At 48.7% G+C, this 24,860-nt stretch overlaps 1 protein-coding gene and 2 long non-coding RNA genes across 6 annotated transcripts in view; 2 read left to right on the forward strand and 1 right to left on the reverse strand.

Annotated features, from left to right (window-relative positions):
- Nucleotides 1–24,860, reverse strand: part of DUSP29 (dual specificity phosphatase 29) — a 32,953-nt gene that overhangs the window by 7,270 nt on the left and 823 nt on the right. The window contains exons 1-3 of one of the 3 annotated variants that reach the window (XM_077895108.1): nucleotides 21,757–21,857; nucleotides 14,674–14,901; nucleotides 1,459–1,679 (exon numbers count right to left, since the gene is read on the reverse strand). In XM_077895108.1, coding sequence (XP_077751234.1) covers nucleotides 1,459–1,679; nucleotides 14,674–14,873 — 421 coding nt within the window. In that variant the 5' untranslated portion in view covers nucleotides 14,874–14,901; nucleotides 21,757–21,857. Of the gene's footprint in view, nucleotides 1–1,458; nucleotides 1,680–14,673; nucleotides 14,902–18,281; nucleotides 18,460–21,756; nucleotides 21,858–24,860 lie in introns of those variants that run through there. The other 2 variants (XM_077895107.1, XM_077895106.1) reach the window with 2 other exon arrangements.
- Nucleotides 1,414–11,280, forward strand: LOC144312397 (uncharacterized). 2 transcript variants are annotated; one of them, XR_013377856.1, is made up of 4 exons: nucleotides 1,428–1,526; nucleotides 8,152–8,251; nucleotides 9,964–10,071; nucleotides 10,756–11,280. It is a non-coding gene; the product is annotated as an uncharacterized LOC144312397 (long non-coding RNA). The 2 variants fall into 2 exon arrangements; XR_013377857.1 differs by lacking the exon at nucleotides 8,152–8,251 and having other exon boundaries at nucleotides 1,414–1,526.
- The window catches only part of LOC144312394 (uncharacterized), a 36,015-nt gene continuing 23,846 nt past the window's right edge, over nucleotides 12,692–24,860 (forward strand). The window contains exon 1 of the long non-coding RNA XR_013377851.1: nucleotides 12,692–18,662. This is a non-coding gene — a long non-coding RNA (uncharacterized LOC144312394). The remainder of the gene's footprint in view (nucleotides 18,663–24,860) is intronic.

The raw sequence follows: 24,860 nt of genomic DNA on the forward strand, positions 1-24,860 counted from the left end.
TTCTTGTCAAATACGTTTTCAGTTAACTTCAAATAATCTGAGGAGAATTTTTCCTCATGTTGATGAGTCTGAGTCCCATTGCTTTTTGATACTGCTAAGAAACCCATAATGTGCATAAATGCAAGAGATGGTCCATAAATAACCTCATAAAAGCATGACTTTGAAATGAGGCATCCCCTAATATAAGCACTTTGGTTCTGTGAGGTTTTTTTTTTTTCTTTTCATTGTGACATTGCTTTCTGAACCAAAATAATGACAAATTGTTGGTGCCTAGCTGTGGGGCCAGCTAGCTCAGGGACTCAGGCCATGGAGGGATGGCCATCAAGGTCTGGGACTCGACTTATGCCCAGCTACAGCCCGCAAGTTCCTGAGGCAGGCGGGTCAGCCAATCACTGAGCCTCCTAATCCCAGCCTCTTGTGGCAAGAAAGGCTTTCAGTAACTGGACACACTGAATTGTGCAATGACCCCAGAAAGGGGTATGACACATGGGCCTAAAGTCAGAGCACAGATTAGGGAGTTGAAGTTCCTCTGGAAGTTTCCTCTATGAAATGCCCTGAAACACCCCCTTGCAGCAATAACTGCACACTGTTTTACGCCAATGCAGACCTAAGCCATGCCCTTCTCTCCAAAAGAGCCTTGTAGCCTTTACCCAGATTAGACCAGCTAACACTGCATTTTGAGTGCAAGGACTAGCCCTGTGACTTTAAAAATGGATAATTAGCCTTGGGAAATTTGGACATCACAGATGCAAAACTCAGATTCTCAAATACAGTTCGCCGTTCAGAAGGCTAGGTTGTCAGCTTTCTCTAGGAGGCCTCACTAGACTGTGTGTATCTGGGGGCAGGGGTGGGTGCAGAGGCAGGGTTCGGGGAGGCCGCGGGCTCGGTTGGCTGGCGGGAGATTCCGAAGTCTCTCCATGGATTCCCAGTCAAGTCAGCTCCCTGAAGGTTTTCTGGCACTGAAGCCCCTAGCGGTTAGTCAGGTCTGGGCCCAGGCACAATTAGCGTCTGGGCTGCAGTCCCAGCTTTGAGGCCATCCAGACGGTCCTGCTGTTCGAGGATCGCTGATGAGCCTTAAGGAATTGGGATTCAGGCCAAAGGCCTTTCCCCTGAACCCTCCCGATCCCCACTCCCCACAGCGGCAGCCGGGGGCCCGGACCCCAGCAGCAGCGCGCTCTGTGTGGCTCCCAGCCTCCTGGGGCTCACGGTCCCAGCTCAGCCACACACACACCCAGCAGAACCAGCGGTGACGGTGCCCAGGTCCCGGCTCGCGCCAAGGTGAGGGGCGGGGCCAAGACGAGGGGCGGGGCCTCGTGGGGCGGGGGCGGGGCCAGGGCGAGGGGCGGGGCCTCGCGGGGCGGGGGCGGGGCCAGGGCGAGGGGCGGGGCCTCGCGGGGCGGGGGCGGGGCCTCAGGCGGCTGCTTGGGGCTGAACTCCCAGGGGTGGCGGGTCTCTTACTGTGGTCGCGGCTGAGCGCGGCGTCGATGAAGGCGGCCGCCGGGTAGAAGAAGACGCTGAGGTCGAAGGTGGGCACGTCGTCGGCCTCCACGCCGTGGTATTCGATGGCCATGTCCCGGTAGTAGTCGGGCCCAGTGTCCACGTTCCAGCGGCCGTGGGCGGCGTTGAGCACGTGCGTGAAGCCCGCCTTCTGCAGCCCGTAGCGGTCCAGTGCGGTCGCCCTGGGCGGGGGAGGAGGTGGGGGGGGCGCTGGTTGGCCGGGCGCTGCCTTGGCCTGGATCTGGGGGGGACGCGGCGGCTGCCCTGCCCCGGGTTTCTTTCTTTCTTTCTCTTTCTTTCTTTCTTTCTTTCTTTCTTTCTTTCAAGATTTTATTTATTTATTCATGAGAGACAGAAACACAGGACAGAGGGAGAAGACACAGGCAGAGGGAGGAGCAGGCTCCGTGCAGGGAGCCTGATACGGGATTTGATCCCGGGTCTCAAGATCACGCCCTGAGCCAAAGGCAGATGCTCAACCACTGAGCCACCCAGGCGTCCCTCCACCCCGGGTTTCCGCCATCAGTTCCCAGGTAAGGCCTGGTCACCGAAATGAAGGCCTTCCCTAGTCCGGGGCCCCGCTCTTCCCGAGCTCCTGGTGCCGCCACTTTGAGAAGCAAGAGGATGGAGCGTGCGGGAGGTGAGCTACTCATCGGCCCATTCATTCTCCCATAGTTCACCAAAGACAGAACCCTTGGTGCTAGACACTATCACTAGCCCTAAAAAGTCACAGAGTTACCCGTTCATCTCACCTTTATTTTTTTAGGATTTTATTTATTTTTCATGAGAGAGACAGAGAGGTAGACACACAGGCAGAGGGAGAAGCAGGCTCCATGCAGGGAGCCGGATGTGGGACTCGATCCCGGGTCTCCAGGATCACGCCCTGGGCTGCAGGTGGCCCTAAACCGCTGAGCCACCCGGGCTGCCCTCATCTCAGCTTTAAAGTAGGCCTCTCCTCTGAACTTTCCAGATATTTATAGGGGTTGGGGGGTTGGGGCTCAAATGAATGCTTTAAGATGCCATTTCAGGGATCCCCAGGTGGCTCAGTGGTTTAGCACCTGCCTTTGGCCCAGAGCGGGATCCTGGAGTCCCGGGATCGAGTCCCACATCCGGCTCCCAGCATGGAGCCTGCTTCTCCCTCTGCCTGTGTCTCTGCCTCTCTCTCTCTCTCTCTGTCTATCATAAATGAATAAATAAATAAATAAATAAATAATCTTTAAGATGCCGTTTCAGTGCAAGGATTTGATGGAGATGGGCAAAATTCTTGACATCGATGTTCACAGGGGTGGTGAACACCATGTAGAACCCCTTGCTTTGATGAGTGAATCCTTGCCTAGTTGGGCAAAGCATTTTTCTGAGGAGAGGTATTTGAGCTGTCTATTGTTTGAGTTGATGTCAGCAAGTGCCTGGAGCCAACAGTGAAGTTATTTTCTGATTTATAGCCTTATCTATCTAGGCAAGAATTTACAGGAACAAAGAATAAAGTCATGTTGAAGAAGGTGGCCTTGGAATATAGGGCAGAGGTAGGTTGTCAGAGGAAGCAGGAGTTATTTCTGTCCAGAGAGGCCAGGGGAGACTGGGGGAGGGCCCTTTGAGTTTGCCTTACTACAAATGTCAGCTCTTGGTGATGGAGGAGAAGAGGAAGGCAAGGGCAAGGAAATAGCACAACTCAAAGGGTGGAGGCTGGAGATAATGAGGGCCTTTCAGGAAACGTTTATTTCTTCCCATAATCAATCATTTATCACAAATAATGACTTAGAATCTAGTGTGTGCCAGGCACTGTCCTGGGTGCTGATGATGCCACAGTGAACAGGTCAGTCAAGGTCCCTTGGGAAGCATGGATTCTCACGGGGAGAGCAAATAAACACCAAACAAATAAACAAGATAATTTCAGATGGCAGTAAGAGCTGTGCTGAACAACTGTGGCCCTGCTTTAGGTAAGGTGGTCAGGGAAGGCCTTGCTGGGCAGTAGTATTTATGCTAAGACTGAGGGATGAGGAGCTAGCCAGAGGAAGAGTTGAAAGAAAAATGTTTCATCCAGGTCGAGGATACAGCAAGTGCTGAGAATGCAAACAAGTGTGGCTGTAGTGGCAAGGGGGGTAGTGGTACAAGGGCACATTGGAAAGGTAGGCAGGGGCCGGGTCATGGGAGGCCCTGTGGGCCCACAGGGGAGAGCTTGCATCTTACTGTAAGTGTGGTAGAAAGCCCAATGCTACAGAGGATTTTAAGGAAGGGATGAGCATTGTTTATTTTGTAAAATATCAGTCTGTAGATGTGTGGAGAGGGAGTGGAGCAGGGAAAAAATAGAAGCAGGGAGCTCTGTTGGAGGCTGTTGCAGTTGTACAGCCAAGAGAGGAAGCTGCTTGGAGCAGGTGGGGTCACAGCAGGGCTTGCTGATGGATTGCTCAGGGGGCAGGGAGGAGGAAGCTGGTTTGGGCCAGAGCATAGGGTGTGAGAGGAGAGGAAAGATCTGGAGAGGAAGTGTGGGGTTGGATCAGGAAAGTGCTTGGATCTGTATTTGGAGGGCTCAAGGACAGTTGTTTTGTTTTGTTTTTAAGATTTTATTTATTTATTCATGAGAGACACAGAGAGAGAGGCAGAGACACAGACAGAGGGAGAAGCAGGCTCCGTGCGGGGAGCCCGACGTGGGACTCGATCCCAGGTCACCAGGATCACGCCCTGAGCCAAAGGCAGACGCTCAACCACTGAGCCACCCAGGCGTCCCTCAAGGACAGTTTTTGATAGTGTTTGAGGAGGGGTGATCCTAACTAGGTTTTAGGACACCATCACCCCTCAACAGCACAAAGACCAGTTCTACAGCTCAGGACAAAGATGACAAGGGTTCTGGAACCAGAATGATAAGAGGCCAGAAGTGGCATTGTGCTCCAGCTAAGGGCTCATCTCAAGGTCACTGGTAAAAGGATGTAGACAGAGGGACCATACTGAATGCCAACATTGATCAGTATCTTGGGCCAAAAGGAGCCTTGCAGTAGGAAACATATGCATGGCCCCTTGGCCAAGGGCCACATATCTGTCGCTGGTTTCCTGGTCATGAGAGGAGCGACGATGGAGTCCAGTGTTTGGGAAAGAGAGACCCAAACACAGGCATTGAGCTTTTAGAAACATTTGCAAACAGCCCATTGGAACTGAGCCATAGGATGGTGGAGAGTTCCACCAAGCCCCCCAGCTGGTCTTTGGTGCTGCCATCCTGACCATGGACTACATTCTGCTTTCAATATTTCTTCAGAAAGACCTGTTTTTCATTTCTCTTCTTGTCCCAAAGTATGTATACAACATTTTGCTTTTGGGACATAGATCTGCGCTCAATTAAAACCTCTGCTAATGCAGTCCATCTTGCTGAGTAGCAACCAACCTCACTTTGAGGTTGAGCTCAGTGGAAAAATTAAAATTAACTGCCCTTGACAGGAAGTTCTTACCCACCATAAAGACTGTTCTCTCTGAGTTCGGCCACTGGGTTTCAACATAATCAAATAGCAGTTTGAATACATAGCAATTTGCACTTTGCTGCTTTGGAGGTCACCAAGGATCAGGGATCTATGTGACAAGACTTGTTGCATGACACCTCCACATTCAGGCCACAGAGCTGGTTTTAACTATGTCTGAAGTAGAGAAAAGGGCTTCTGGGGAGGATCAGACCTGGTGGGTGTCTGAGGCCCATTGCAGGTTTTCGGGGTCTCTGTGGCTGCGTGAGCCAGGAAGGGGACGTGGTGTCCTTACACAACACTCTGGGGATTCCCCTAGCTTGATACTCAGACTCCAGCTGAGAGCTCAGAAGAGTGTCCATGGCAGCATGGGAATCTGCAAATAGAGCAAACTCTTCAAACTCTTGGTATACGGCTGCTGTGATGGAGGCAGTTCCCGACTGGCCCAAATGCCTGACTCAGCAGGTACTGGGAGTAGGGTAGGTTAGAGGGTGCTCCCTGACACTGTATGGTTGTTCTCTTAAATGTCAGGGCCACCTGCCTAGGTGACATGGGAAAGAGACTAAGAAATGTGCTTCTGCTGAGGAAAAAAGCTCAGGAGAAAAACAGACTTAGGAATTTACCTCCAGAACCTAGATGATGCAGGAGCTTTAGTTTCTGGTTATTTAATTAAAAAAAAAAAATCCTGATGTAAACAATTTGTTTATTTAAAGAATAATATGTCATCAAAATATGTCAACTAATTATAAAAATAACACATGCTCAGTGCAGAATGTGAAAAACATATTCCCTCACGCACACGCACAAATCACCTGCATTTCTACCCCCTAGAGATAAAGTCTTTTTGCTTTTGGATATGAGATTCTCCAGTTGCTTTTCTATGCGTTGATTTATATATCTTCTAGAGAGATTTGTTTTTGAGTACAATAGATGTTTGGGGCATGTAAGGGTTTTGAAGGCTTTGACATGGTGATATATTGTAAACACCTTCTTCTGTCAACCTACAGCCTTCAGCAGTGGTGTGCCTTTCCATTCTGTAGGGAAATCCTAATTTCATCTCGCCAAGCTTCTATTTTTGGACATTTGTCTTCTCTCTCTCCCTCTCGCTTTAACTCTAGCTCTATCTTTATCTCTCTCCAAAAGGGGGAGTGGTGGGTATTATAAGAAACACTATAAATGAACAACTTTGGGCAGCCCGGGTGGCTCAGCAGTTTACCGCCGCCTTTGGCCCAGGGCCTGATCCTGGAGACCCGGGATCAAGTCCCACGTCGTGCTCCTTGCATGGAGCCTGCTTCTCCCTCTGCCTGTGTCTCTGCCTCTCTCTCTCTCTGTCTCTCATGAATAAATAAAATCTTTAAAAAAAGAGAGAGAAAGATGTACAACGAAATGTTATCAGTGGCTATCCGTGGGTAAGGGGATTCTAGAGAAGTTTTCATTTGTAAATTTTGGTAACGACTATGTCATATATTCATTTCATAAGCCAGTGAATGCCAGGATTCTTACGGATGTTTCCTTAGTCCTCGGGAGACGCTGGCTACTCAAAGATGCAAGGTGGCCCCAGCATCTTTAACTCTTTAGAAACCTCTTTATCATCTGCTCCAGGGATGGAGGCTAAGAGGAGAAAGAGAGAACACCTGGAAGCCTGGAGCCCAGAAGTGATGTTGTGTTAATAACTAGACTAGGCCTTTTGCTCCCTGTGAAAGGAAGTGGTTGATGTTGCTGAAGCCCCCCCCCCCCCCCCCCCCCCCCCGAGAAGCTGCTGGAAGGGCCCAGCCTGGTCTCCCTGTGGACTCTGCCCACCACCAGGGCTCAGCTGTATCTAAGTCACCTCTGGTGCCTGGAGGTTCAGAATCCAGGTTTTCTAGTTTTTTCCATAAACATTCAGCATGTTAAACGGTGAACCGTGGCTGTGTTTTCACTGCCTCCTGAAGCAGCCGTGGCCCACCCTGGAGAAGTGGGTCAAAGTGTTCACTCCGCTCGGTGCCTTAGGGCTGAATTAGTTCCTTCCTTTTGGAGGCGGGCAGAGGGGCAGCTGTCCAGGTGACAGGCCCTCCCACGGGCTGAGGGCCATCGCGGCTGGCTGATTTGCTTTCCCCTCACCTTCCAGCCTCCTTGACTACAGGCCAGCGTGGAGATGCCTCTGTTTTTGAGGCTGTTGGCCCAGTTGGGAAGAAAAAAGCAGAAAGGGCAAGAGAGCAAGACCCCTTGAAAGCGAGCTCAGGCGAGCAGGGCTGGCCACAGGGAGGAGTCAGGCTTCATGGGGAAGGGCAACTGGCTGTTGCTGGCCCCAAAAGCCAGATGGAGGTAACTGGAATCTTAAAAATGGAGAGCTGCTTAGTGGCCCTGCCACTCACGGGCCGAGCAGCCCAGCACCATGGGGTTGACTCACAGGGATGCTCCCCCTGGGAGGGAGAAGAGGGATTTCCCCATTTTCCTGCTTCAGCCAAGCCTACAGAAGGCCGTCCTGCCTGGGAATTTGCAATCACTTTGACAGTAGCCAGGATGTTTCCCCTCCTGCTGACTACAGGGGAAAAAAAAAAAAAGAAAAAAGAAAAAAAAAAAAAGATTTTGCTAAGCAAATGAAAGATGTGAATAAGATTAAAGGGAGAATATTTAAATTACAGAAACTTAGTGCTTTCAAGCATACTCAAGCACTTTTGAAGCACCCATTTAGGGGCTGCTGATTGATAAGAGGCGATGAATTATTCTTATCTCATCATTGACGCCAGCCCCTGGCTCTCTGGAGGGCAACACTTGGTTAACCTAATTTGAATCTAATTTGAATGACTTAAAAGTAATAAAACAAGTATGTGCTTGAACCTAATAAAGCCTAATTTATTTAATAGCACATTTCTTGAAGGATTTTATGTTAGAGCTGGAAGGGACCTTTGAAATCATCCCTTTGTTTTACAAATAAAGAAACTGAGTCCCAGAACAGTAAAATGTTTTGCCAAAGGCCACACATAATGCCCACTCAGCCCTGGGAGCTTGGACTCTGCCCTGAATCCCGTCTGAGGCCTTCTGTCTGCCCTGTGCTGACCCTGCAGTTCATGCTTGTGGGGGATTGAGACCCCCTACCGAACTATGGGAAGTGACTGAGGGGAGGGTGGCTGTGCCTTGAGCCAGAATGATTTCCGGGTGAGAATGTCTGATACATGGCTGGTGGGCCTGGCCCAGGCCCTGCCAGTGACCCATCACACTCCGTACCAACCAGATCTCCCTCCTGTCTGTGGCTTCTTCTCACCGGTGCCATCAACTCTGCCCTCCCCAGGCTGTAAGCAATGAGGACTTAGAGGCAGCTGGCACTACACCTGGTGAGTCCCCTTGGGATAAGCTGAGCTTGAGAAGATGCTTTAGCCGTTCTGAAATGCCCAGGCCCATAGGGTTTTGGTGTGGCACTGCCTCCCTAGGCTGTAGGCTGCCTGGGTTCTGGAAGGCCAGGACGGTATCTGTGGAAGCGATGGGTGTGTGAGCCCGAGAAAGCCCATGAGGAGGGACCTTCCTTCCCACCTGACCTTGGGTTCATGATAGAGTCTCATGGGAGAAATTCGACCAAGGGTGGATTCCGTCTCAAGGCTGCCCTTACTTTGGCACAGAAGGACCCTTAACGGCAAAGCACAATGACTGTTCCTTACTTATGGAGTAAGTAACTCTCACCCTGGGAGTTGAGTTTCAAGAACCTGTTTGATCCGTAGTAGTTCACACTTACCGGATGTGCCATGCATTGTGCTAAGTGGCATATGTATTAACTCACTGGGTCCACCTCTTGTAGGTAAAGCAATAGCATGAGTGACTTGCCCAAGGCCACATGGGGAGCAGTATTTGACGGGCACTGTGGCTTCGGAGCAGATGCTCAGCCTCTGCCTCTCTCCACAAAGAAGCCCTTGAGGGGAGAGGAGGGAGGAAAAGTGAGCTGCTTCTTTGGGCTACGTCTAGTCTCCAGGCTTCACCAGTCTAGGCCAGGGGTTCCCCAAGACATCCATCCTCACTCTTGGATCCCGACCACCCTAACTTCCAGAGCCTTGATACTTGCCTTTCGAAAATCCTAGGTGCTTTTAAGGAAAGGAAAAATTCAACCGAAATGCAACCATCAAATTAAAACTGAGGCTTTGTGCACGAGGAGCCAGCTGTGAGCTTTTTGCTGCTGCTTTGGGCAACACCTACAAAGAGACCAAGAAGCACAGACAGCCTCGCCTGCTCTCAGCAGGGTTATAACCTCCGTGTGGTTGCATTGGCAGTGGAATTAATTTCCCTTTCAATAAGCATTTGGGAATCTCATTACCCTTGTAAGTGGGTGTCTAGAAGGGACCCTGAGCAGAGATGAGGACAAGCACCATGCCAGGCCGGCTTTAGCCCCCTGCCCCTGCTGAGCACACAGGTCATACACTGACTGTGGAGCTTGCCTAGACTGTGCATGTGTGTGTTTGTTTTGGGGCTTGACCAGGGAGAGCTGGAATGAATTGAAAGGGCAGGGACATTTTCTTGATTGAAGGAAGCAAGATTGTGGTCGGATGTCAAGGAGGCAAGCGTACCTTACTGCATCACACCCTGTGGTCTGGCACTCTATTAACTAGGATTTGTCTGTCCTGTTCAGACACTTGGTGGCCTCCTGAAGAGAGTCCCTTGGCTAGCATTCGGTCTTCTACAAGCTGGCCCTGACCTACCTCCTCACGCTTCTTTCTAAGTAACAATAATGATAATATTTGTATTTGTCTATACGAAATGTTCTTACATTCCATATTTCTTTGAATCGTCTTAGGAATCGTTTTTAGGAATGAGGACACAGGCCCAAGAAGTAAAAGGGCCTGCCCAGAGCCACTACACCTGGAGTAGACTGTGGCTGTGGTAGATTGTATGTTACCATTTGGAATAGTTGGTGCCCCTCCCCAGGGACAGGTTACACTTTCCTGCCCTAATAACATGAAGGTTTGGCTTGGACTTGCTTTGTCCATTGAAATGTGGGCATAAGTGGCATGTGTCACTTCTGAGTCCGCTTGTGATTCTCCATGTCCCTTCTCTCTGCCAGGAGACTAACAGAGTCCCAGATGGGGGCTGCTCTGTCAGCCTGGATCCTGAGTCCGAGAGGGACATTGATGTGGAGCAGAGATAGAACTGGCCCGCTATGGATGTTCACGTGAGTAAGAATAAGAACTAACCCACTGCTGTGGTAGGCCACTGAGGTGCTAGGGCCACCTGTGACTGCAGCACAGCTAAATCCGAGCTGACCGTGTGGTGGTCAAACGTGGATTAGTTCTAGATCCCCTGAGAGTGGACCTCAACCATATTTATCCCTTGCATTCCAGACAGACCATCCTGCTTATTCTCACCTCCATTCATGTCTTCATCCTGCTACCTCTGGCCAGAACTTTGTTCAAGTCCTACCCATCTTCCAGAGTCATGCTCAGAATTCACCTCTTCTGTGACACTTTCTCAGAATCATCACAGTACCAAATACTCAGTAGCATCGCACTCTCTTTGTTTTAATCCATCTCATCTTCACCCCATGAAATAAGCCCTATCTTTGTTGCCGAATAAGGTGAAGAAAGGTAAAATAAATTGTCTAAGATCATACAACTGGTGATTGGTAGAGCCAAGACTCAAACCCCACACTCCTTCCACTCTATTCCCCATTCTCCTTCCATTCCCTGTTACATTTCTACACATCTCTTCTCCTGAGCTGTAAAGGGCTTCTTTATCTGATTGATCACATTTTCTTGATCTGAGTTTAGGTATAAATTCTGCCTCTTACTGGTGGTATGACTTCGAGCTGGTCACTTAATTTCTCTGAGCCTCAATTTCCTCTTTGTATCCCCCACAGCACCTAGAAAGGTACCCAGTAAATACTGACTGACTGAGCAGTTGGATGAACTCTTGGAGCCCTCATTTGCCCATTTGTAAAATGAGAGTAATAATGGAACCTCCTTCATAGGGTTGCCTAGCACAGGGCATGGCACTGGGTAAGATGTATGCAATACAATGTAGTTGTTGTCATTATTATTATTATTATTATTATTATTATTATTATTATTTATTAGCTATAAGGAATGTAAACACAGTATATACAGAGAAAGAAACCTTACTTCTCGCTATGGGGATTAAGGAAAGCTAGCTTCACGACAGAAGTGATTTGAGTGGTCTTTGTAGCACACATAGCCTCTGGACACAGAGCTGACTGAAGGGCAGGGCATTTTAGGCAAAGGGGACAGCATAGATAAAGACACACAGACAGGGGATCCCTGGGTGGCTCAGCAGTTTGGCACCTGCCTTCAGCCCAGGGCATGATCCTGGAAACCCAGGATCGAGTCCCACCAGGCTCCCTGCATGCTCCCTGCATGCTCCTTCCCTCCCTCCCTCCCTCCTTCCCTCCCTCCCTGCTTCTCCCTCTGCCCCTGTCTCTGCCTCTCTCTCTCTCTGTCTCTCATGAATAAATAAATAAAATCTTTATTTTTTTTTTTTTTAAATTTTTTTTTATTTATTTATGATAGTCACAGAGAGAGAGAGAGAGAGGCAGAGACACAGGCAGAGGGAGAAGCAGGCTCCATGCACCGGGAGCCCGATGTGGGATTCGATCCCGGGTCTCCAGGATCGCGCCCTGGGCCAAAGGCAGGCGCCAAACCGCTGCGCCACCCAGGGATCCCAAATAAATAAAATCTTTAAAAAAAAACAAGGCACAGAGACAGTGTAAGTCTTAAAATCTTAATTCCTCTTCCTCCAGTTTTACCATTGTTAGGGTCATATCTAAGGAAATAATCCTACATATGAAAAGATATGCATAAATATGTCCACTGCAGTATTTATAAAAGCTAGAACAGGGCAGGCCCGGTGGCTCAGCGGTTTAGTGCCGCCTTCAGCCTAGGGCATGATCCTGGAGACCTGGGATAAGAGTCCCGCGTCGGGCTCCTTGCATGGAGACTGTTTCTCCCTCTGCCTGTGTCTCTGCCTCTCTCTGTGTGTGTCTCTCATGAATAAATAAATAAATTTTAAAAAGCGAGAACATAGAAATAACTGATAAGTCTAACAATAGGGGAGTGGTTAAATAAATGACCTTATATCCACTTGGTATATTATTATCTGATAGGTAGTATTATAATTAAATGGATGAAAAGTAATAAGGGAAAAGTTTATGAACGATGCTATGTGGGAAATGATAAAATGAATAATCAATGTGGTTACAACTATATAAAAGCAAATCATAAACCAAAATATTATAAATAAATAAATACCGCAGAAAGTCTAGGAGGAAATATTAGTAGAAGTGGCTTCAGAGTAATGGGGTTTGGTGATTGCTCTCAGAGATTTAACTTTTCTTCCTTTTATTGATCTTATTACTAGAGCTAACCTTTATTGAGCACTCACCATATACTAGGCACTGCACTAATATATTACATACAGTATCTCACTTAATCCATATAACCCAATGAGTTAAAATTCTCTACTTGTAGAGAACCTAAGACTTCTATATTTATACAATAAGCATGTATTACTTGTATAATAGGAAAATCATATATTTACTGTATTTATGTAATATTTTATAATTATAAGAGATTCAGATTCCCCCCTTCCTTTTTTTTTTTTTTTTTTGCTACTTCAGGGATAAAATACACATTGTTCTGTGTATTTCTTTATGTACCTCTTTATGTACTGATATTTTAATAAATTACATTTCTTAAAATGATAGTAGGGTCAAAGTATATGTGTACCTTTTTTAAATTTTGAACTCATTTTAGAATTACAGAAAAGTCACAAAAATAACATAGAGATTATTTGGCAATAAAAAAGAATAAAATACTAGTACATGGTACAACTTGGATGAACCTTGAAAACATTAGGATAAGTGAAAGAAGCCAGACACAAAAATCATATATTATGATTCCATTTATATGAAATGCCCAGAATAAGTAAATCTATATAAACAGAAAGCAGATGGGTGGTTGCATGGATACAAAGATGAGGACTGGAGAATTTTGAGGTGGTTTCCTTTTGAGGTGATATAAATCCTTTCAAATGAGTGGCGCTGGGGCGCTGGTTGCACAACTTTGTAAATGTAAGATGGCCACTGAATTGTGCACTTTAGAAAGGTGAATTTTATGGAATGTGAGCTATAGCTCAATAAAGCTTTTATTTTTAAAAAAGAAAACAGTACAGAGAGTCCCAGATACCCCTCACTGAGGTCCTCCTAGTGTTCACACTGGGAAATGATTGGATAAATTGCAGGACGGCACTACTGCGGAATAGTAAAAGTATAGAATAATATGATTTCTTCTCCCCCCTAAAATTGTTTAAAAGAAATGAAAACCTTTTATATGTGTGGATATGCTACATTTGCAATAACATACAAGTAATGCAAGTATGCAAGTGAGCATAATACTGGCTATTCGGTGACAGAATTAAGAGAGGACTGAGGGAGATTATGCAGTTTGCTTTTACAACTCTCTCTTTAGTTTACTTTAGTATATAAGGGCATGTAATTTTCAATTTAAAAGTATTAAGGAAAAAAACAAAAGGACAAGAGATGCTGTCCTTGGATTTCCCATGACTAGACAGTTATCTCTAGGTTTCTTAAAGTTTTTTTTTTAAGATTCTATTTATTTATTCATGAGAAACACAGGAGAGAGAGAGAGGCAGAGACACAGGCAGAGGGAGAAGCAGGCTCCATGCAGGGAGCCCGACATGGGACTCGATCCCGGGTCTCCAGGATCACGCCCTGGGCTGAAGGCAGCGCTAAAGCGCTGAGCCACCCAGGCTGCCCTATCTCTAGGTTTTAAGCAGCAAAATGTTTATTAATGTTACACATGCAGGGGTCCTGCACCACCATCAGCTCCAGGGAGAGATGGAACCTGAGTCGGAATCCTGGGGAATGGAAGGAGGAGTAGGAGTGCTGGTTAAGGTGAAAGCTTCTGGGTTAGACAGAACTGCGTTTGAATCCCAGCTCTCTGCCACCTACCACACTGTGGACCTTGGGCCAGTTGCTTAACTGCCCTGGGCCTTGTGGGAGTAATTAGATGCCCTCTTTCCCAGGGCTATGGTGAAAATAAAATGAGATAATTCGAGCAAGACACTTAGCATGGTGCCTGGAACACAGTATTCAATAATGATAGGCATTATTATTTTCAATATTATTTACAGATGTTTCCCAGTTGTTTAAGGAGTGAGAAGTGGTAGCTCTAAAAATCTAGAGGAGGGGAAAATGACCTCAACTTTGCTGGGCCTACCATGCTTCCTGTGCCACTAATCTTGAGAACTGACTTTGTTCTTGCTGGTATTATACCCAGCTAAACTAAAAGGCTCTGTTTCCCAGCTTCCTTTGCAGTGAGGCCCTCTGGAAAGATGCCCTTTTGCTCTTTCTTTATGTTTCTCTGGCCTGGATGCCATAGATGGTAGTTGGAGCCCCATCAGCACTCTTGGACCAGGCCACAACTTCCAGGAAGGAAGCCACACTCTCAGGATGGTGGGGCAGGAGCACAGGAGCCTGAGACCCTGATGACCCTGAAGTTGCCATGCCAGCCCCAGCTTACCTTCCTCTGGAATTCTTTTATATGGAAGAGAAATAGACCCTTAATGTTGCATTAGCCCCATCTCTGGGTCTTCTGTAATATGAAGATAAACCCAGCCCTGAGTTCTCACAATATAGCTAACCTAAAAAGCAACGACTCATGGCTAGGAGAGGGTGGAGGGTGTGAGGGCTGCTGCCTTCCTCCGGGTGAGGCCAGAGGTGGGGCTTGGCCTGGACACTTACTCATCACCGATGTAGAGCTGGGGCCACACCTCATTGACGTGGGTATACTGAGGACTGCCCTTCCAGAAGAGACGCTCCAGCTCGAAGGCTCCGGGGGTACAGTAGTCATCTGCTTCTACCTCCTCCTCCCCCCTTGGCAACAGCCTCTTGGCAGGTGGGTAGGCATTTGGGAGGCTTGTCTTCGGTTCTCTGGATGTCATTTTGGAGCCGAGGGGTTTTCTTTCCTTTCTGCAATTGGTCATGAGAGAGGGTCAGGATTTGGGTTAGTACAGGACAGAGGTAGGGAATGGTCTTTACAAAAAGAAATGGGAATAAGCTGATCTTAAGATTCTGCAGGCATTTCTCCTGCCTTCTGTGCTCCCCTTTCCTCTTCCTGGGCCACAGAGGTAACCAAGAAGGGCCATCATGGCAGTTAAACAACCTTCACCAACATTCCAGTCTCCTTTGGGGCAAGAGGGCTGGCAGCCCTTTGACTTGGGTCAAGGAGGGTTTGCAGCAGACCTACAACAGGCTTCAAGCCTCAAAAATCTCTGTTGGCTGCCAGGCCTTTGCCTCCTTCCTTTTAGCTTTTACCCCTCCTTTGGTGCCTAGTTTTTCCTTTTTCTGATTGGAATCTGCTGGCTCTGGCCATTGGTTCCTGCCATTCGAGGCCTGTGATACTCCACACCTGCAGGGAGCTGTGGAAGGACACACCTGTAAATCCAGAGCCTGTTTGATCGGAGCAGCCATGCATATTCTGGGAGCTTCAAGAACCCTGGGGTGGAAGGAGGCTTGGCTCCCTGAGGGTTCCTCAACATGTTAGAACAGTTGAAGGCAATGTTGGCCGCACGCTAGGGGGGTGGCAGTTGTGCTAACGTACCAGGGGTCAGAAGAGATGTTCTAAGCTGGAAAGCTGTGTTTGCAGATTGAAATGCATATTTGGAGAGCTTGTCAGGCTCTGCAAATGGAATGCGGGAGAAGAGTTTCCATTGTCCCCAAGGAAAGGAATTTGCTGTGGAATTGAGCAGTGTTTGTTCCCCCAGCTGAGTGACTGGGGCGTCTACACTCAGGCAGCCTGAGGGGAAGAAGAGACTGAGAAACATGGAGGTAAGTGATGAGGAGGGAGTGGTCTTTATTTAACGAATACTTATCTGGCACTTTGTGCTAGGCACTGTTGCAAGTGCTTGACAATTATTAACTCATTTAATCTTCTTAACCCTATGAGGTAGGCATTATTATTATTATTATTATTATTATTATTATTATTATTATTATCTCTATTTTACAGACAAGGAGAATTGTAAATTGAAGATGTCTGTAACACATGGTCTTAGTCTTCTGAGAAAGAAATAGCTGCTGGGAGGTGGGGACAGAGTGCAGTGTGATGGGGACAGGCCAGGAATTTGAAGAATATTAAAAAAATGTTTGCTAGCATGAGGTGCCTGGGTGGTTCAGTCGGTTAAGCCTTCAACTCTTGGTTTCTGCTCAGGTCAGAGATCTCAGGGTTGTATGATCAGGCCCTGGGTTGGGCTCCACATTTAGTGCAATAGTCTGCTTGGGACTCTCCCCCTTTCCTCTCTCTCTGCCCCCACTCTCATGCTCTCTTTCTCTTAAAAAAAAAAAAAAAAAGTTTGCTAGCTTCAAAGACCACTGGGATCATGTCAAAGGACTTAGAACACAACTCAGAGAGGCTTCCACTTGTCAAAAGGGGACAAGTTGAACATGAATAGTAAAAATAACTGCAGTGGATTGAAACACATCAAACATTTAAATCGTAATGATGCTTAAAACAATTACTCATGGTTGGAAGATGTAGGGGACCTGCTCATTATTTTGAAAATAGATAAGTAAAGGGAAAGAATGTAGCATTTATGGTTCCTCTCTGATACAAACTGTACTACTGGGTAGATGAGGGAATTTGCTCTTTTAGAGAAATATTCCGGGTAATAAAGAGGGAAGAAAGCATCATTTTGTGATACTTGATGGACTAATGGATATAGGCATTCCCCTCTGACTGTTCGCAACAGAAGAAGAGAGGATCAGACCTTATGGGCCTTCTGTGGGGAGAATTCACCATCGCCGTGAGAGTCTTGCCAGAGGAAAACCTGAGTCTTAAGAGAGTCCTCAGAGTCTAGATCTAACAACCAATTTGCAGGAGATTCCAAGGACAGCTAAATTCTAGCCTAGGTCCTTACCTTTTAGAAATACATATCAAAATATTCACAGATGAAATGATATAATCCCTGGGATTTGCTTCAAACATAATATACTTGGAAAAAAAATGTGACAATATTTGATGTATGGGATGGGGAGTGGAGGTGGAGGTATGTAAGGGGTAGGATTGGCCATGTTTGTTGGTGGTTGGGGTTGGATGATGATTGCAAGATAGTTATTGTTTCTCTTTGCATATCTTTGATATTTTTCATTTAAAAATGTTAAGAAGAGGGGCGGCAGAGTGGCTCAGTCGTTTAAGCATCTGCTTTCAGCCCAGGTCATGATCCTCGGGTCCTGGGATGGAGCCCAGCTGGGTTTTGGGGGATCATGGGAAGCCAGAATTTATGACTTTCCCCCTGCAGTTAAGGTGAGTTAAGGGTGGTGGCAATGGAGACAACCCCTTTTTTTTTTTTTAATTGTCTTTGGATCTGGACTACTTCTCTCTGAATCATCTGGCTGTTGCAAGACATACAGATTCCCGAGTTACATCCGGACTGGGGCTGTGGGCCTAGGAGTCTGTACTTTAACAAGCTCCCACGTGCCTCTGGTGCTCACTGAAGGTTGATGATAATGACAGCCCAAGAGTGTGGCTAAGAGTCAAGGAGCTAGTGAGTCAAGGATAGAAAAGGGTGGAAGGCCTTCAGCATACTTCCTTCTCTTCTCTTTGAAGTAGAGGCCATATCTCTAGCTCAGAATAAGGTGCAGGCCTGGTGGTAGACAAGAGCTGGACAACCTTCGCCGGGGACTGTGACAATGGCTCCCTGGTGTTTAATTCTCGAGCCCCAGTGGCTGTCATGTAGTGAATGCGGGGGTCAGGGGGTGAATGGCTGAAGTGGGCGGTGAAGAAGACCTGTGCTGGGGCCTCAGCCAGAGCTGATGAGGCAGGACTCCCCTTTGGCTCCTGGAGGAGGGGAGGAGGTGAGTCCCAAGGCAGGAGGCAGGGTCTCCCGTGGCTGCCCAGGCCTGAAGCCTGCTGTGGCTCCTGCCTGCTGGTGTTTCCAGTCACAAGCGGGAAGAGGATGGCCAGGGATGGGCAGAAACTTCCACTGTGGGAACCAGCCCAAACAACACTGTCTGCCACCAAAGGAGGCTTCGGAAGAGGTGATTTTAGCGAGGCCTGGAGTAAACTGCATCCTGAACCCCCTGCCGGCCTCCTTTGATCACTGAAGCTGACCTCACCCTTGCGGGGCTGTTCCTCCTTCATTATAGTGGGGAAGGAGCCCCCCCCCCCCCCCAGCCCCATCTCCGTGCTGAAAGCCTCGGCTGGATTTCCAGACAGAAGAGGAAGTGGTGCGGTCTACCCAGAGCGGCTTGGCACGCAGAGGGAGCTCTGGGATCTATTATCCTCCAGTGTGCAGATTTGATGGGGGGGGGGGGGGGAGAACAAAGCACAGAACAGTCCAGAAACCACAGACCTGTAATCTTTCCAAATCCTGAAGGCGGCTTGTGTGCATCCCTCTCTGCACGGCTCCCAAATTTCTGAATCTCAGAGAGGCTGAGAGCGTCTGCTTCCCAGACCACAGCCAAAATGGAAGGGGAAGACAAATCTGTTCTGTTTGGTTTCCATAGATCCGACCCAGAGATTAACTGCCAAGGTCTTGATGACACACACAATATCAATCACGGGCTAAATGTCATAATGAGAGCTGGGCAGGTTGTCAAGAGAGGCCTCCAGGTTTCTGTTACAGCTTCATATTTAAAGGTTTGGTCCCAGGAAACTAAATGCCATCCTGAAGGCTACTTGGCCTGTCTCTGCCCCAAAGGAGAGCAGGCTCCTTCCTGGAGGAGCCAGGCAGGTAAGATAGAGGAGGGAAGTGGGTTGGGTGTTAGAGAATAAAACCAACCAACCAACCAACCCTCACTGTTGGCCTCCGGCAGGAGACAACAGGGAGTGGTGGGGACTGTGGCAGGGAAGAGAGCCGATGCTCCCTGGAAGACCACAGCAGCTTGCCCTTCCCTGTGGGAACTCGAGCCCAGATTCTCTGATATTTTTATGAGAGGCCAGAAAGCCAGGGTTTTGTGAGAAATCTGCTGCTGTTTACATGTAGGCCGCCGAAGGAGATGCTAGCCATACCTTGTTCCGTTCCTCAGCTCAGATGGCTGCCATGTAAGCGGGCTCCCCTTACCCACAGAAGGCCTCCTCCCTAAGCCCCTGGTTCTCCCCTCGGGATATTTTCTGGTCTCTGGGCTGGTCAGGCCTACAGTATGAGGAGTTCCCCTCGAACGTCGTTGCTAATGAAGGGGGCCGTTGGAGAGGTACCCTGGCTCCCTCCGCCCTCTGTGGGACCTCCGTGGGGAGTCTGTTCTACGCGGGGTAACCTGACGTGTCCTGTGGGGGCTCTCTTCCCTCCCAGACCCCCCTCCCTGCACCCTGGTCTCAGGGTGAGCTCTGGAGGGAACCTAATACTGCTAATTTTAAGACATTTAAAGACACTGTGGTAACAGAACGTGCAGAGGCCAAGTGCTACTTGACGGCTAAAGCCTAGAGCAGCCTTTCCCTCTGTGAAACAGTGGCCTTGACTTCGAGATGCTCTTTCCAGGCGGAATGAACACAGGGGCCCGTTGTTAATTCTGACTCCATTTCAGAATTTTCCATGGTACAGCTCACGTTTGGTCAAAGGTTTCCCCTTCCCAATGAGGGAAGGCTTTGGATGAATTCAAAACTGTAATTTCGGCACCATAGTTTGACTTCATGTAAAAACAAAACAAAACACCTTACACAGTTTTGTTTTGTTTGTTAGTTTTTAACTAGAAGAAAAATATCAAAATGTCAATGCTGTGAGCAAGTGGCAGGACTCCAGGAGATTTTTTTTTTTTTCTGTTTTCTATTTTGGGATTCTTTGAATAAATAATCATATTTTATAGTAAATCACCATGTCTATATTTTTAAACTGTGCTGACCAAGCAGAACAGCTGGGCAGGAAGCTGCCTGTGACTTGTAATTCGTGATTCCTATTCTATCTTCCTTGCTCCTGGACCTGGCACTTTCCTGGGGGCCCCTCTGCCACCCTGTCCCTCTCTCCCTGCATTCGCTGGCTCCAGGCCCTGCCCTGATCTGCTCTCACAGCCCCAACAATCACTGAAGACTCTTGGATACATCGCATCCTCCCTGGGTGTCACTTTCTTCTTGATAAAATGGAGCTATAACAAGAAGGGTAAAGATGGTTTTGAAAATAAACCAAAAACCTCACCTGAGCTCTTTCTAAAGTGGCCGATGGGAGAAGCCAGGTAGCGAGATACATTATTTATTTCACTGGGAACATTAAATTGCTAAGTAGGCCATTGAGTCTGCAAAGACTGGCCAGGTAACCGTGGACTGAGAGCCACAGAACAGGCCTACAAAAGATACCATTTGAGGACCCCTTGGATGAGAAGAAACTAAGTCCTGAAGTATGAGTGAGAAGGTGGTGGTGCAAGGCAACAAGAGCTAAATTATTCTGTACGAGGAAGCAAGGGGAGTTCTGAGGCTCTTCGAACATCCCCCGAAGGGGGGATAGAGAGGGAGGGGGGACGTGGGCCGCAGATAGTCAGGTGTGGAATGTCCAGGGCACAGCATTCTGTGGAGAACAGGATTCCCAGTGCCCACCAGCGAGGGCAGCCCTCTCTTCTCAGCCTTGAAACCATTAGATGCAACAGGCAGCCACATCGGCGGTGGTTTTGAGAAATCAAAGTGAAAGAGGCTTGAGCAGGTGGAGAGAAGAGACCACAGGTTTGTGAAGCAGAACGTACAGTATCCACTGACCTAATCAACGCTGGCTATCTGCGTATTTTAGGATGGTGGAATTATTTGCGATTCTTTTTTTTGAGGAACAATCTATTCTGAACTTTCCGTTTTGAACATGTATATGAAGTATATGAATAGGGTGGGGGAAGCCTGTGAAAGTTCTATTTTAGAATTGTTCTGGACAGGGGCGCCTGGGTGGCTCAGTCAGTTAAGCGTCTGCCTTCAGGTCAGGTCACTCCCAGGGTCCTGAGATCCAGCCCAGTGTCGGGCACCCTGCTCAGCGGGGAGCCCGCTTCTCCCTCTCCCTCTGCCCACCCATGTTTTCTCTCTATCTCTCTCTCTCACTCTCTCTCTCAAATGATAAAATCTTGAAAAGAAAAAAAAAAAGAATTGTTCTGGACAAAGTAGATGCCCACCCTAAACCTTTGGGCTAAGGCACAGGGGGGTGACCGTCAGGACCAGGCCTGGCTAGGTGTTCCTTACATCTCACGAGGCACCGCATGCCCTCCCCATAAGTGTGAGTTCCCCGAAGGGAGCCATGCCCTCCTTGAGGCCTCTGGGAGCAGAGTCAGGCTTAGGTCATGTTAGAAGGTCACTCTAATCCCTCAGTGCTTCGAGAAACCAGAGGAGAATCAAGTTTTGTGTGTCCTGAAGCTTATACAATTTCTTTAAGGAAAGGAAAACCAAACAGGTACAGGGCCTTGGAAGAGGCCCATGTAAGTGTGCGGGTCTTGAAGCTTTGGGGGCAAATCTACCTCTGAGGGAAGCCTCCTTCCCCTCTGACTGGAGACAGACCTTGGGTGAAGAGGGCAGCATCGTTCCCCTGCCCCATGGTGCCAGAGCCAGCATCCTTGATTCCCCTTCCCCGGTCTCGGTTTAGTCTCAATCAGCCAACATCAGAGGTGCTCCAGGAGGTTACGAATGAGTGTGACCCATTTTACCTTCTAAGTCAGGCCTGGCCCAGCCCTCTACACCCAGGCTTTCCTCACCCAGGCTTTCCTCACCCATTCCTCTATTAAGTACCAGATATGGGCTGGGCCAGAGAAGTCTCTGCCTTCTGGAAGTTTTTGGTCTAGTAGAGCAGTTTCTACAGTAGTCTTAAAACAGTCCCCTCTCCCTTCTGAAGTCCTTCTGTATCTGGGCGTATGTATACGTTGCGTATTTACCTTCCTACTGCATCAGGATCTTGGGGGGAAGTTAGTCTGTGTTGAAATGCATGCACACCACATTTCTTCCATGACACCACCCAAGTCGGGCTTGGAATGCGCCTTGAAAGAAGAGGGAAGGTAAAAATGTTACTGTGGTTGGATAAATTACTCTATTAGGAGAGTAATACCTTCTGCTCGGGTATGCAAAGGGGTGGAATTTGGCAGCAGTGTACATATATAAATAAACATATTTTTAATTTACTGCAAGTCAGTGCTTGTCTTTACGCATCTTAAGCCTATAAAAATGATCCCAACTAGGAAATAAAAGTTGTGGATTAAAAAAAAAAATTAAAACCTGGATGTGAAAACCCGGGAATTTTTGTTGTTGCCCTATAATTTAATTCCTAACGTATCTGACACAATCCAAGTTTCACAGATTTTTTTTTTCCCCTTTTCGATTCTGGCAAGCATGTTAACAGGAGGCAATTATGCGAATTAATATAAAATCCTTTTATTAAAAAAAAACAGAAAAGCCTTCATTTCAAGGGGTAATTTAATATTCCTTCTGTGATGGTGTTGATGTCATAACTTGTTTGATTAACTCTTCAAATGGTTTCAAAGCGCTTCAGGGTGGTAATTTATGAACTCCTAATTGGTCTCCCCCCATCTTGGTTTGGCAGAGTGGGGCCTCCCGGAAACCGTGAGGAGGCTGGAGGCCCGAACCCGGCTTCCCTCTCAGACAGGGGAGCGGGCTGGGATGGACTTTGCCTCCGCGCCTGGGCCCCGTGGGGAAGGAGAGGCTCTGGCGCAGGGCACCGGGGACCATGACGTGTGACCAGGCCAGCTGTGGCTCCTGACTCCTGAGCAGCCGGGCTTTGGCCTCCTCCGAAGATGTGTGGAAATACTACAGGCAATTTTACAGCTCATGAATTCAGGAATAGAGGGCCTCGGGCCCACAACTTTCAGGAGCTGCTTCCCACTGTGCGTCACCTCAGAACACGAGGCCTCGGTGCGTGGGGCAAACGGGAGGTGGGGTAGACTGAGGGGCGCAGCCCTCACGGTGGGCCTGCCACCTCCCCTTCCCCACCCGGCCTCCTGTCTCGGGACTGTGCAGGGGTAGCTCTGGGCCTTGGGAAGGCGTTGAGCCAAACACTCGCTTCTTAAGCTGCCATGAAAGCTCACTTGAGTGGCCAAGGCCGGGCAGGACCCAGGGCAACGGTCATACAGTCGCTACCTCTGCTGTGCGCCCAGTGACCATCTACTCAAGCCTCCAAGACACGAAAGAGCTGCCCCTGCTTCACAGATGAGCAAAATGAGAGTCAGGGGTTAGTAACACAACACCAGGTGATGTGACTGGGCGTCACCCAGGCAGCCAGGCATGCCACCCAAGTCATGAGAGGGTCACTGTATTCTTGGTCACAAGGTTTACGCTCCCGAGGGCAGGTGTGGGCCCTTCGTTTTTGTGTCTCATTCCTAATGTGCATCCCAGCGCGGTGTGCAGTTGGGGAAAGAGCTCTCACTGGCCTTGGAGTCTAACAAACCTACCTGGGCTTCGGCTTCCTCATCTGTAGAATAGGGATCATATCCACCTCATGGGTTGTAGGATCAAATGAGAGGATACAAGTCCTCGGCACATCGACAGGGGCTCAGAAAATGTTTTATGAAAGAGGACAAGCAAGGAAGCAGTGAGGAGGCTGGATGGAGAGCTCCCAGTTGTGTTGGGAGCTAAATTCTGAGCGCGGGGCCGAGGGTCTCTGTAGAGTAATTGTGGCAGATGGGATGGGGCGTGAGTAAGCCTGAGCATTCTCCTATGGGTGTTAGGGCTCATTTGCTCATGTGCAAAGTATCTGCGAGGCTTTGGGGAGGAGGAGAAAGGACTCTCTCCAGCTTGTTTGACATCTGGTGCCCATGCCAGGCTGGGTAGGCCCAGACCATCAAGAGTCCCTGGAGGCCAAAATTCACACACTATCTGCTCTGGAGTCAGGCTGCAGAGGACAAAACGGAGCTGTGACCCCTGGCACCAGTACCTGGAGTGGCTGTTCCTGGGGTCTGGTCCAGGTTGAAGTCCAGGCATCAAGAGAAGCAGAGGAGTGAGATGTCAGCCCTGCCCCTGCCCCCACCCCCACGGAGGGGCACCAGGGCACATGCCATCAGACTCTAAGGTATACCTTCCTACTGTCTGGGCTTTGTGACATGGACAAACCACTCCACTACTCTGTGTCTCAGCTTCCTCATCTGAAAATGAAGGTGATGAGGTACCTCCTTCATAGGGCTGTTGCAGTGCTGAGGAGTAAATGAGTTCATACTTACAAGAAAAGCTTTTGGAACCACACCTGACACATCGTCAGCACCAGGAAACATACAGAGTCACAAGGGTTGTGCAAAGCCCAACCTCGTTGGGCCTCATTCCAGGACATGCTAACGGCCAAGCCTCCAGCCTCACTGCTCCTGCTCTGCTCCTCATTGCTTGTGGGGCAGACAATAGCCACAGGGACCCCACCCTGAGACAGGACTCAGCGTCCCCTCCAACCCAGTGCCACCCCGGGACCGAAACGTTCCCAGTGAGGGCTTCCAGCTAATCAGATGGTGGAGAACCACGGCCTCCCTTGTCATCCTTAGCACAGATGTGCTTTTGCCCCCGAAGAGCCCCTAACTCCTCAGACTCTTTCCCACATCTGACCCCCTAAACCCAGGCCCAAGATTCTTTCCTGGTACAGGTCTCAGCTCAGAGGCCCTGCAAGTGTCGTTTACAAATGCTATTTGGTGGAACCAAAGAAATTTTCTCGTGAATAGAACAAGCAGGGGCCACACATGAAAGGGCAGGCAACTGGACAAACACCAAGGACATCGGGGGCTGGGGCTTAAGTGAGGAGGCCTCTCCGCACACGCACCTCACGTCCCCTCCCTTCTCACTTGGGAGCCTTTCCCTTTAGAATGTTTTCAACTTTCCTGAACAGTCAGAGTTCCCAGTCCCCATCGCTCTCAGGTTCCAGGCTCATGAGGAGCGACTGGGCCACAGGACAAGAGCACCAGGAGAGCCCCGGGCTGAGACGCAGGATGGCTTCCCACCTTCTTATCTACACACGCTGCTGTCTTGGCCAAGTGGCCCTGTCCCTTGGTGA

This window comes from Canis aureus, chromosome 4 (genome assembly GCF_053574225.1).
Source record: "Canis aureus isolate CA01 chromosome 4, VMU_Caureus_v.1.0, whole genome shotgun sequence".
NCBI classification, from domain to species: domain Eukaryota; kingdom Metazoa; phylum Chordata; class Mammalia; order Carnivora; family Canidae; genus Canis; species Canis aureus.